General features: G+C 42.2%; 1 protein-coding gene across 1 annotated transcript in view; it reads left to right on the forward strand.

Moving 5' to 3' along the window:
- The window catches only part of DOCK5 (dedicator of cytokinesis 5), a 216,239-nt gene extending 206,074 nt beyond the window's left edge, over positions 1-10,165 (forward strand). The window contains exons 49-52 of the mRNA XM_060102585.1: positions 6,517-6,685; positions 7,358-7,496; positions 8,458-8,561; positions 9,149-10,165. Coding sequence (XP_059958568.1) covers positions 6,517-6,685; positions 7,358-7,496; positions 8,458-8,561; positions 9,149-9,253 — 517 coding nt within the window. The 3' untranslated portion in view covers positions 9,254-10,165. The remainder of the gene's footprint in view (positions 1-6,516; positions 6,686-7,357; positions 7,497-8,457; positions 8,562-9,148) is intronic.
- The last annotated feature ends 3,670 nt before the right edge of the window (positions 10,166-13,835 follow it).

The raw sequence follows: 13,835 nt of genomic DNA on the forward strand, positions 1-13,835 counted from the left end.
ACCCACATCTTGCCACCAAATTGTGTATTATCAGGCCTTTTAATTTTTAACAGTCTGATAGGTGGAAAATATTTTCTTGGCCTAGGGCTTTTGTTTGGTTGCATATTGGTTCTCTTTCATCCTTCTTGTTTTGTGTGAGGGTGAGCATCTTTTCATTTGTTTACTAGCTTGTATGTATTTTATTTTCTGTGAACTGTGGTCAGATATTTTGCATACATTTTTCTGTTGGATATTGACCCTTTGTGATATGAGTTGAAATATTTCCAATTTTTCCTTTGTTTTCTGACTTTGCTTCTCATTTTTTATTTGGTTACGCTGATTTTTTTATGCAGTCAAATAAGTTAATATTTGATTTTATGGCTTCTGGATTTTATATCATAAAGGCCTTCCTCACTTTAAGACTACAAAAAGCCTAGTTTTAGGTTTTCACTATTTATAATAAAATCTGTGATTCTTTGTACTTATTTTAGTATAAAGTGTAAGGTATAGAGCCAATTTTTTTTCCCTACTTGGCTACCCAGTTCTCCCTATAACATTTAGTGAGCAAATCATCTTTTCTCTACTGATTTGAAATGTCAGCCTTATAAAAAAATCAAATTCCAATATGTTCTTTAGTCTGTTTGTAGACTTTTCCCCCATTTCTTAGATCTACCTGTGTGGTTCATGCACTTGTTCTAATGCAGTTTTAATTACTATAGATTTTAAAGGTTTTAAAAGTTCTAGTAATTTTTTTTTCAGAATTTGCCTGGCTAGTTTTACGTAGCTCATTTTCATATTATCTTGTCTGGAATCCTGTTATTTTTATTGGGATATGTTAAATTTATGGATTGAATTTAGGGCTTTTTGATGTTGAGCCTTCTTGCCAGAAACAGAGTGCCTTTCCATACGTTCAAATTTAAAATATTTTAAAGGAGTGAATTCATAATTGTGTTCAAGTGGAAAAGCATGGCATGTACCATTTTGTGACCTATTGCTTAATTTTATATGCATGATGAGTATTTAGCATCACTGTGTGTTTTAATGTTGAATATAAGTTAAGTCAGTTGACTTAACACTTATTTATAATTTTGTAATTCCATATTATAATAATCAAATCACAAAAGTAACCTGTCCAAATGGCCTTCTACCTGGAAATCAAATATTTTATTTATTTATTTATTTATTGGCTGCATTGGGTCTTCACTGCTGCATGCAGGCTTTCTCTAGTTGCAGCGAGCGGGGGCTACTCTTTGTTGAGATGTGAGGGCTTCTCATTGTGGTGGCTTCTTTTGTTACGGAGCATGGGCTCTAGGCACGTGAGCTTTGGTAGTTGGGGCACGCGGGCTTAGTAGTTGTGGCTCATGGGCTCTAGAGCACAGGCTCAGCAGTTGTGGTGCATGGGCTTAGCTGCTCTGTGGCATGTTCCCAGACCAGAGCTTGAACCCATGTCCCGTGCATTGGCAGGCAGATTCTTAACCACTGCGCCACCAGGGAAGCCCTCAAGTATTTTTTATTTTCTGAATTATTTATCTACCCTTTACCATTCACATAGATATCTTTACACAGCTGCAATTATAGCACAGATTTAGTTTGGTAATTTGCTTTTCCTCTTTGTCTTTTTGTTATAAGCATTTTCCATATTGCTATATAATTTTATTATTAGTTTTTAATTATCACTTTTGATGGCTCTCTACCATTACATCATATGAATGTGCCATAAATAATTCTTCTCCCTACTATAGAATGTTTAAGCTTTGTCACTGTTTCTAAACAGATAATCATAAAAGTTCATTATAAATTTAATATAAAGACATTTAGGGAGTACCCTGGTGGCCTAGTGGTTAGGATTCAGCGCTTTCACTGCTGTGGCCCAGGTTCAATCCCTGGTCGAGGAACTGAGATCTTGCAAGCCCCTCAGGATGGCCAAAATTTAAAAGAAAAAAGAAAAAGGAAAGAAAATTAGGTTGTATCAATCTAAAATGCATTTATACTATTAAGAATTGTAACAAACATGTGTCCATATAGCTTTACGATTATTTAGGATATAGTCTCAGATCACTTCTCAGCCTTTAGGTTAAGATGGAGTGTAGGCTTTACTTCCCCAAAGCATATATTACTTATTCAGGGAGTAATATTTTTTACAATTCTTGATATCACAAATGCCAATATGCAATGCCATATACAATGTATGAGTGACTGTATAATTTTTCATAATATAGTCACCCATATTAGGTATTTGGACTATTTCTAATCTTTTGAATTTCAAAATATTAATTAATACCTGATTCATTTGTTTATTTTTCCCCATTTATGTTTTTTTCATGCCGTAAAGAGATACTACCTACTTTGTGGCAAGCACAGAAGTTCTGTTCTGTTCTCTTTTCTTAAACTCTGTCTCTTTCAAAAAAAAAAGTTTTCAGGCAGCTGTTGAAAATCAGAGACACCGTAATTGCTGATCCATTAGGTCAGTAAACAGAGAGCAGGTGACTGGGGTCCTCTTTATATCAGGACCCCGGGCAAAGTGGGTTATTGCTCTTGCCCACGTTTGCCCAGTAAGATGACATCATTGATACCATTTTCTAACATTTATTCAGGATGTTTCTTTAAAGCATCTCAAACTGATTCACACCCAATGACCTCAATTCTCCTATTAGCAGTGTTATGTCACCGTATTCATTAGAACTTTCATGGTAATTATTGGGTGTGCAGTCTGCAGAGGCTCACTTCTTTCTTGGCTGTGTGTATCCATCCTGTTTGGCACATGGGAGGCTGTGGCCCAGAAAGAGAATAACTTTATGAAACACAGTGCATCGTGTTAGGGAAAGCTGGAAGGGCTTGCACAGCAGGTCAACTCAGTACACGTTCAGAGCTCCAGCAAAGTAGGGGCCTCAAACCAAAATTTTTTAGATAAGAAATTACTCTTTGGTATTTCAGGAAAATCATTGAAATAGTCAGTGTAAGAAAAAAATAACACAGGCACTGTGGGACTACACTATCATTATTTTACTGTTTAGTTTGGTTCATAACTAGGCCCTACTGAAACTCACATTAGGGCCTAGATCTTTGCCTGTAGATCTAATGACCCACAGACCTTCATTAGCAATCTCACAGGTAAAGTAATAGGAGACCCAGTAGAATACTGGATTGTTGTTTGGGGTTTTTTTTTCCCTCCCTGACCAACTACTGTTTGAAGTGATTCTTTTTGTTTGATTTGGCTTTTTTGCTTTTAAGAATAATAAGCGTCTGTTTTGGAATTTAGTTCTATGATTTTTTTTAATTAGTACAGATTTAAGACAAATAATAGTGAGTGGCTTCCCCTTAAATATACTAATAATTGGAAAATACCAAAAAATTGTAAATTCAGGAATGTAATCTTTAAAAAAAATAATAATAACAGAATATTCAGAAAAGGAGAGAATAATTTGAAATAAGAAAGAAGAAGAATTGTAGTCTAGAAGCATCTTCCATTGTGACTCCAGTGGTTCTTTAACCAGACTTTCCTGGTACTTTCTCATCCTGTATCTTCATGGAAGAGGGCAAAATATTTTCTAGAAAGTGAGACCTAAAGTATTAAAAAGCTTAAAATGACTTAGAAGTATATCAGCCAAATACAATGAGTAAATCTTGTTTAGATCCCGATTCAAAGAAATCACTTGCCAAAAAAATTATGAGACAGGAAATTTGAACACTGATTGGATGTTTGATGAAGTTAGAGAATTATTCACTTTTTTAGGAATGATGATGGGAGTGTAGTTTTGTTATGAAGATGAATCCTTGCCTTGTAGAGATATGCACCAAAATATTTATAGATGAGATGTGATATCTAGGAATCGCTTTCAAATAATCCAGTGAGGGGTGAGGACTATGACTGGGTGTATATAAGGAATAAGATTGGCCATGAGTTGATCACTGCTGATGCTGAGTAATGTACACATAAGATTTATTATATTCTCTCGGGGACTTCACTGGCAGTCCAGTGGTTAGGACTCCATGCTTCCACTGCAAGGGGCACAGGTTCGATCCCTGGTCCGGGAACTAAAATCCCGCATGGCACGCAGCACAGCCAAAAAAAATAAAAAGTTTATTATATTCTCTCCACTTTTTAATGTTCGAAATTTTCCATAATAAAATGTAAAAATAGTCTGCCCCCTCCAGTGATCTCATTTTAATATTTACATATTTAATAATTAGTGATAGTAAGTTTTTTAAAAAATTATATGGATTTCTTTTTTCGTGAAATACCTGTTTATCTCCTTCGACAGTTTGTAAAAATTGAGCTACTCATATTTCTTTCTTTTTGATTTGTAAAAAAGTTTCTTATACATTAATGATATTTGCCATCTAAAATATGTACAGCAAATAGTTTTAGTTTACAAATGATGCTTTCTGCTGAACAGAAGCTTTTAATTTTTAAATACTAAAAGCTGATAGCTGTTTTCTGTTGTCTTATTTCATATCAAAGCTTTTTCTAAAAAAAAAAAAAAAAAAAAAAGTAGGCTTTATTTTTTAGAGCAGTTTTAGGTTCACAGCAAGAATGACCAGAAAGTACAGAGTTCCCATGTACCTCTGCCCTGGACACTCCCAGCCTCCCCTACCATAAGCATCCAGCACCAAATTGATACACTTGTTACACTTGATGAACCTACAATGACACATCACAATCACCCAAAGTCCATAGTTTACATTAGGGTTCACTCGTGGTGTTGTACATTGTGAGTTTTGATAAATATATTCACCATTGTAGTATCATATAGAATAATTTCACTGCCCTAAAAATCCTCTGTGCTCTTCCGACCTATCCCTCCAAACTTTTCATTTTTATGGAGTAAAATCTACCAATTTTTAATTAAACCAGAACTTATTAATTACCCATTTAGAAGCCAAAAGCAATCTATACATCACAAAGGTAGGTTTTTAACCCCTCCCCCCTTGTTTTTACATTTTGCCACATCATTCCTCTCTGTCTCTCCCCCCAACCCCCAGTCTGCCATTTGAGAGTGGGCTGCATACACCATGGCTATGGAGCAAGCAGATTGTCTTATTGTAACCACGTACTACATTCAGTACAGCCTATACATTCAGGAAATGTGACATTGACCCAAAACTTAAAGCTACAACCCATATTCCAGTTTTGTCAGTTGTCCCAGTAATGTCTTATAGCAATTTGTGGTACAGGATCCAATCAGGATCACATATTGTATTTAGCCATGTCTCTCTATTCTTTAATTTGAAATCATTTCCTTAGCCTTTCCTTGTCTTTCATAATGGCATTTTTGAAGATTATGGGCTAGTTATTTTATAGAATTCTTTTTCGTTTGGGTTTGTCTGATGTTTCCTCGTGCTTAGGATTCAGGTGATACATTTTTGTGTGATATGTCCTTTTCAGGTATCATATCTGGAAGCACAGTACCCATTTGTCCCTTACTAGTGATTTAATTGATCCTGTGGTTAAGATTTGGTCCATTTTCTTTTCTATTTTTAAAATAGTACTTACTATTTTTCCCTTTGTAATTAATAAGCAATTTATGGGGAGATATTTTGAGACTCTCCTGTTTCTCATCAAACTCTTCTCCTCTGTGTATTAACATCTAATTATGGTTCTTGAATGAATCCATTTTCACTATGGTGCTTGAAAATCTATCACTGTAATTAAAAAACATTTGAGGAGTACTCCTATATGCTAAGCACTGTTGTAAGCATTCTGTAATCACCCTATAAGGTAGGTACTATTTTTATCCCCATTTCACATATAAGGAAACTGAGGTATGAAAAGGTTATCTGCCCAAGGTCACCCACCAAGTCAGTGTAGGTAGGATTTGAACCCAGGCTGTAGGGCTCTAGAGAATGTGCTATTATCCACTACATAAAGCTGCCTATTCATCTTTTACTGTGTGAACTCTGTCTTTCCCTCTAAGTTTAATAAGACCTTGTCTTCCTTAGATAAGATAAATATTCACTAATATTTTCTTTCCATACTTGGATGGCCTCATTTCTGTACACGTAGACCTTGAGATACTCAACTGGAAGTTGGAAATTCAGATTACAACCTGAGAACAATGCCACAGGTCAAGGTTCGGCTGTAGAGTCATATCCCCTGATCTTTTTGGAGTCCATTTTTTGTTTGTTTGTTTGTTTGTTTTAATGTTTATTGGGGTATACTTGATTTACAATGTTGTGTTAGTTTCAGGTCTACAGCAAAGTGAATCAGTTGTACATATATCGGTTTTGACTGTCAGGTGATCAGTGTTTCCTGACTTTGTCCTTGTTCATGGCTGATAGGTCAATCCTTTTTCAAAAAAATTTATTGAAGTATAGTTGATTTACAATGTTGTGTTAATTTCTGCTGTATAGCAAAGTGACTCAGTTATACATATATATATTCTTTTTCATATTCTTTTCCATTATGGTTTATCCCAGGATATTGAATATAGTTCCCTGTGCTGTACAGTAGAAGCTTGTTGTTTATCTGTCCTATATTTACTAGTTTGCCTCTGCTAATTCTAAACTCCCCATCCTTCCCTCCCCAACCCCTGCTAGGTCCATTCTGGACCCCCTTTTGGAGCGCAGGGCCTCATCAGGGGCCAGAGTGGAAGATCTGTCCCTCAAAGAGGACAGTGAGAACCGGATGAGCAAGTTCAAGAGAAAAGACTGGAGTCTGAGCAAGTCCCAGGTCATCGCAGAGAAAGCATCAGAACCTGATCTGATGGTAAAAACAAACAAACACCATAGATTTGCCAGTTTGCCATTGCTTTCCCTGGAGCCAGGTATCTCACCATTTACCTCACAGCTGTGAGTCACCAGACGGAAGCCTAGCATGGTTTCTCAGGACGCAGCAGCCTGGGGTAGGGTCAGATCTCAGATGGTGCTAAGAAAAACACATACAGAGATCAGAGCCTCTAAATCAATAATGGCGCAAGATTTACGCACAGTATAAACCCGTGGATTAATGATTGGAGTTGTGGTTCTCGCCACTGTGGTCCATGACCCCATCCAAACGTTGTCGCATCCCTTCTTTTAGCTTAAAAAAAATAAAAGGTACTTGATTCTTCCATAAGCCACATCAAGTTGTTAAGTGTGGCAGGAGCTGCTCTCCCTGAGAATCAGCGTGGCTCATCTCCAACCTAAATGGCACAGTCCAACTGTGATTACAATCAAGTCTGTGGCTGGCCAGAAAATAGTCTATGGTCCGGTGATTCCCTGTTAGTGTCTCTGCCCTGGTGCCCCCAGCGTGCCAGTGCGGTAAGCTTAGAAAGGGCTCCTGGAATTCTGCCCTTTAACAGTTTCTGCTCTGCTGATAAAGTTGTTCTGAGCATGCATGGGCCCAGCGTGCCTCCCTGTGAGAATGTTTTGCTGTGTTTCTCCCCACCCTCGCTGCTAGAGCCCAGCCAGAAAAGTACAAAGGCCAAAGAGTCTCCAGCTGTCGGACAACCGGCTGACACCGTTTCATGGCTCTTCCCCACCTCAGTCAACACCCCTGAGCCCACCCCCACTCACTCCGAAAGCGACCAGGACCCTGAGTAAGTCTTCCTGTAGACACCCCTTCTATTCATTTTACTAGAGGACGGTGTATGTCGATGAATCTGGGCCATTTTTAACCAAGACAGCCACAAGGTGTATGAGATGATCATCACGTAGGTTCAATTCAGTGGTAGTGGGTATAATTCAATTAGATTAGGGTTTGGCGAGGAATCCTTAGGTTGCTAAGACTCATTAAAGTTTTCTACACAGGGGGCCACAGGGTTTCACTGCCCCTTTTCCAACTGTGATGGTATAAATGAGGTGGATCTGGACTAGGACTAGACAGGAAGTGAGTAACTTTGGAACTGTTGGGCAGATAGCTGTGTACTTTATATGGAGAAGGGTCCAAAATAAGGACAAGAAATAGACCCATTCAACAGACTACTTACAGTCAGGCTTGGGGACTCAGCAATACACAAAGCCTGAGAAGAATTACAAGGACCGCTTAGTACAAAGGAATGATGGAGGGGTGAATCTTCAAATCAAATGGGAGACAGTCGTCAGCCGAGTGTCAGAGATAATCAGACAGGTTTTCCTGGAGGAAGTGGATATTGCACCCTTTAAATGATAAAACTATGACAGTTCAATTTAACCAATATTTATTGACTACCTAGTATGTGATAGATGCTTTTTCTAAGGACTTGGGATATATCAGAGAACAAAGTAATACCCTAAGTTCTAGAAAATAGTCTCATCTTCAGCTTAAGAGTAAAAACCTTCAACAAAAAAGTGAGATTTTTGCTTAAGAACTTCTGGTGAAGCTTTCAGATAAATGAAAGGTGCTCCATCTATCCCAAGGCATAAGAGGTCTTCTCCATACTGTCCACAGAAACTGTAGAATGTGACCGTAGCGATTTACTTGACCAGGTGGGTTTAGGTGTTACCGTGGCCAGCAGAAGTGGCATGAGATCCCTTGGTGAATTTTTCTCTCTGCCTTCATCTACTTTGTGTCATTTCCAGGCTCTCCATCTTTGCCGACAGACGGGCTGATGATGGCTACAGTCCCACCTCCTCCTCCACCCAAAAGCAAGCCCTACGAGAGCAGCCAGAGGAACTCCACAGAGGTAGGGGGGTGACCGCAGACGTTGGGGCCAGAGAGAGCCTACCGCTCATGGGAATGCAGCATTGGATTTCCCAAGATTTTTAGTAGGCAGGTTTTTCCATCAATTTGTCCCTCTAATCGATTCTTGGTTCATTCCTGAAACCATAAAGAGGGGAATTTTCAATGGGAAGGAACTATGCAAGGAGACCTTTCATCAGATTGAAGGTACCTCACCCCGGGCCCCGGGGGGAGTGAAATAAGAAGTGAGTTCTCATTCACACCTGAGGAGTTTACTTCTTCTGAGTGAGTGACAATCATTCTGGAAGGGGCCTCCGATGGGGTTCCTTCATTCATTCAACACAAATTTATTGAGTCCTTACTATATATACGCCAAGTATTGGGGATATAGCAGTGTTAGTGTATATCTGATTAATGCAAGGGAAAGGGGGAGATTGAATCAGTCTAATTTCCCTTTTCACCTTGCAAAGTCTGTGTAGATAAACTCAGATCAGTGAGAAGCTAACGCAGAATGTTGGAAATGTGGAGTAGAAGGCAGAATTAGGAAGAAAGGTAAGACTCATTTCTCCTTTCGTATGTCTGCTCCACCAGATTGCAGCCCCACTGCCTGTCCGAAGAGAAGCCAAAGCCCCGCCCCCTCCACCTCCAAAAGCTCGGAAGTCGGGCATCCTTTCTTCTGAACCTGGATCCCAGTAAGGATCTGGTCCTCTCTCTGGAACTCTGATGCCTGGGAGCTGGCCTCCGGGAGGCAGTGTCCTCATCGCGTGGGTCCCCTGCTGGCTGCCTCTCCTCATCTGGGATTGAGGTTCACCAGCTCAAAACTGGTTTCATTCTTTAGAAAGCTTCTCTTTGATCGGTGCCCGAGGCCACGCCATATCTCCTCCAGTCCATGAGGAATCCCGGAATCGGCCATGCCCCGTGTTTCTCCCTCCCCATTATTACATTTCAGCCTCCAGCACGGTGCCACTGGGGTCTACGAAAGCCTGGATAAGTTCTTCAGTGGTGCTGGGAAAACCCCAGTAACCTATTCCTTGGAGGAATTTTTTGCTTTGCTTCTGAAAAGCTGTGCTTAAGACGTAGTTTTCTCACGTGGACATACCTTGTTCCATACAACATACTGGAAGAGACCAACATCAAGTACTTTGGCAGCCGGAATCATCTATCTTTCTGAGGTCTCCTGTGTCTCCTCTGTGGAAAAGAACATCTTTTTAATGGAGATTGGCTGCTTTCAAGGATGAATGGCTATCATTATTGAAAGAACATGGACTCGGTCGTGAGCCCTGAGCACCTGCATCCCCCCACCCACCTGTGACATGGAAAAGCTGCCTCCTCCCCCCCGCCCCGCGCCAGGAGTTCCCTCACACTCCCGACTGGTCCTAACTGCATGGCAGTCACTCCTTCCTACCATGGACTCCTGAGGCTCTGTCTTTTGCACACAGTTCCTTGTCCTGTTACCTCCTCTGAGCTCAAATCACTGGATATAAGGGACTTAGAAGTCCGGATTGAACCGCTTCTCTTCCAGATCCCATTGGAATGGCTCGGCAGCCCCTGTCTGCAACCTGATTTTATCCTGGAGAATACAGTGCAATATCTCGCTTTGATTATTTATTCCTCTTGATTGTGGAATTAATTTGATGCCATGCTCATGGTACTCATGTCAATCCTCTTTTCAGAAGAAAAAGTGTGGGGTGCTTCAGAGGATCAAATATTACCACCAGATACACAAACAGCCACACAAAGTTAAAGACCTTTTGAGCTGGAAGGGCCTTAAAGCTCATACAGACACCCTCCCCGCCTCATTTTGTAGATAAGGAAATTGAGGCTAAACACAGAAAATCCTACTACAGATTCTTTCTAAGAACCCAGCTTGCTCACTGAGGTTATACCCAGATAACATCTCTAGAAGACAACCCTGACAAATTCTTCAATCCCTACCCCTAGTTGGAACAATAGTGGAAATGTCCCAGATGTTTCTATACTGTTTGGGTGTTTATGGCAAAATAGAAGCCTTTTTGACTGTGGATGCCCTGGGTCAACCTGTGGGTGTGCTCACCAGGGGCTCTTCCACAGCCTGGCCAGGTCCCCTCTCCAAGAAAGAGAGAGAGATTTCACGTCTGAGAATTTGGGTTTGCTTGCCTGCATCTTCGTGTGTCTGTTTCACCCCTTTTAGGAGAGCCATGTGAATTCATCACAGGGTCAGGGAAGTAAAAACCTCTGAGATGTGTCCAAGGTTACTCAAGACACGCATGTGCATATTTAAAAGTGCTGCATTCAGGGCTTCCCTGGTGGCACAGTGGTTGGGAGTCCACCTGCCGATGCAGGGGACACGGGTTCGTGCCCCAGTCTGGGAGGATCCCACATGCCGTGGAGCGGCTGGGCCCGTGGGCCATGGCCGCTGGGCCTGCGCGTCCGGAGCCTGTGCTCCGCAACGGGAGAGGCCACAGCGGTGAGAGGCCCGCGTACCACAAAAAAAAAAACCAAACAACACAAAACAAAAAAGGGCTGCCTTCTTTTCCTTCAGTCCACGCAGGAGCACCTGCAGTGTGATGAAATGGGAAGAAACCCAGGCTCTGGAAGTCACCCGCTGGGGTTTGAATCAACCCAGCTATGTCCTCTCTCAGCTTTGCAAACTCCCTCAAATTATTTGAAATTGTCTTGAGCTTTCATGTCTTCACCTTTCAAAATGGGGACCGTCCCTACCATGCAAGCTGCCTTGGGGTTCATGTGAGACCGAATACGTGATGTAAGTCCTCACGAGATGTGCCTTTCTTGTCTCTGCTGGGCCTGGGTAAGATCTGGAACTCTCCACGAGCATGATTGATGTTCCTTTTTTTTTTTTTTTTTTTAAGATAATTTGGAAGGTGCGTGCAGGTTAGTTCTGCACACAACCGTCCCTTTCCGAAAGGTGGCCTCTTATATAATTATGTATGACTAGAGACGAAGTGTTAATAAGACCTGGAGTAGGGGGCTTCCCTGCCAGTCCAGTGGTTAGGACTCCATGCTTCCAGTGCAGGGGGTGTGGGTTCGGTCCCTGGTTGGGGAACTAAGATCCCGCATGCCGCGCAGCTCGGCCCCCCCAAAAAAAAAAAAAAAAAAAAAGACTTGGAGGGGGTTTTAAGTGTCAAGAAAAGAGCAGGAAGGGACAGTCTGCAGGGCTGACGTGGTGCCTGGAGCAGCTTCTGAGACGTTGCTGGGCAGACTGGCTGGAGGGGGTTCATGGGCTTCACCCTGCTTTCCAGGCTGCTGTTAAAACAGAAGGACGTAAACTAGGTCACCAAAGAAATAAACCTGAAGCCTGTCCTTTCTGAGCTGTAGGGATGAGTTGTGAGCCTGGTCTTTGGTCAGAGGCTGGGGGCATCGGATACACTGGTGCCCAAATATCTTCCTTTTTTTTTTTTTTTGCGGTACACAGGCCTCACACTGTTGTGGCCTCTCCCGTTGTGGAGCACAGGCTCCGGACGCGCAGGCTCAGCGGCCATGGCTCACGGGCCCAGCCGCTACGTGGCATGCGGGATCTTCCCGGACCAGGGCACGAACCCGTGTCCCCTGCATTGGCAGGCGGACTCTCAACCACTGCGCCACCAGGGAAGCCCCCAAATATCTTCCCTTTTTTAACGTAACATTTTCCCATAGGATTCCCTTTCCACATCCATGGAAATCCTAGACCTCTCCTGCCTGAGTACAAAGGATTCCAGGTAATGTTGTGAATAGTAGGTCACAGGGGACACTGGACAGTTCATCTCCTTGGGAAACTATTAGGTCAGAAAGAGTTACATTTGACAAAAGATCCTAAGGAATGTCTGTCCTGAAGTCAAAGAGGAAAACTGCAAAGAAATGCCTTAGGATTACCTTAAACGTAGGAGAGATGAGGGGCAGGGCATAAAAAAGGAAACAATTGGTCTTTATCTTCCTTAATAAGAACTGTGAAGTATTGAAGTAACCCCCAAATTGTCACAACCTTTGTGGATGTTGGTTTATGGGATTTTTTTTTTTAATCCTTTTTTTTCCTCTCTCTCTGTCCTGGTGACTTGTCTTGCTTTGAGATTTTTTTTTTTCAAGAATTGTTTTCATTCAACATATATTAAGCTCTTACTGAATGCCAGGCACCTTCCTAGACCCCCAGGCTGTGGCGATCCAGTGTGTTCTAAGGGAACAGCCCAGGGATATAAGGACTGCGGTGTGCTGTTGGATTGGCAGGAGAGTGGGGTTAGAGGAAAGGGAAACCCTAAATCAGGCTCCTGGGCCATGGGTTCCCTCCCGCTCCTCTACTGTCATGCCTCGATTCCAGAATTACAGTCATTTTCCCCTGTCAGAGAGACCCCTTAAAGACAACTGCCACCCTCAGATCCCTAAGACAAAACCAGCGATAAAGCAGGATCTGAGATAACAATCTCTCTTTGCTAACTCTTCCCAAGCTTCAAGGGTCCTGCCCCTCTGCTTGCCCCCAGATCGTGGGGTGATTTCTTGTTTTAAAATTAAGATATAACTGGGACTTCCCTGGCGGTTCAGTGGTTAAGACTCCGCACTTCCACTGCAGGGGGCACGGGTTCGATCCCTGGTCAGGGAAGTAAGATCCCGCAAGCCACACGGCGCAGCCAAAAAAAAAAGACGTAACTTACATACAGTTAAGGGCACAAATTTTTTATTTATTTTATTTTTTTATTTTTTTTTGCGGTATGCGGGCCTCTCACTGTTGTGGCCTCCCCCGTTGCGGAGCACAGGCTCCGGACGCGCAGGCTCCGGACGCGCAGGCTCAGCGGCCATGGCTCACGGGCCCAGCCGCTCCGCGTCATATGGGATCCTCCCAGACCGGGGCACGAACCCGTATCCCCTGCATCGGCAGGCGGACTCTCAACCACTTGCGCCACCAGGGAGGCCCAAGGGCACAAATCTTAATGTACAGGTGGATGCACTTTTACAGTAGTGTCTACCCATGTCGCCACCTCTCAGATCCACAGGCTACTCCCAGCCCCACAGAAGTTTCCCTCGTGTCCATGCTGTCATTTTATAAAAGGTATTTAGAAGGCCCTTCACACGGCCTCACTTCTCAGCTATAATGAAAAGGGGAGAAAAACCCCACCATCAACACAGAACAAGACTGTGACGGGTGTACCTTTGGGCAGGTCAATTTGTAGTCAGTCCCTGGACCTCAGTTTCCTCATGAAATCATATATATTTGAGGTTACATGATTTTTAGAATCCTTTCAGCCCTAGCTTTTATTCTAAGTGAATGAAAAAGAGAGTCAGAATAAAACTAAGTTCCTTCAAAGGCTTTTAG

The sequence above is a fragment of the Mesoplodon densirostris genome, chromosome 6 (genome assembly GCF_025265405.1).
Source record: "Mesoplodon densirostris isolate mMesDen1 chromosome 6, mMesDen1 primary haplotype, whole genome shotgun sequence".
Lineage (NCBI taxonomy): Eukaryota > Metazoa > Chordata > Mammalia > Artiodactyla > Ziphiidae > Mesoplodon > Mesoplodon densirostris.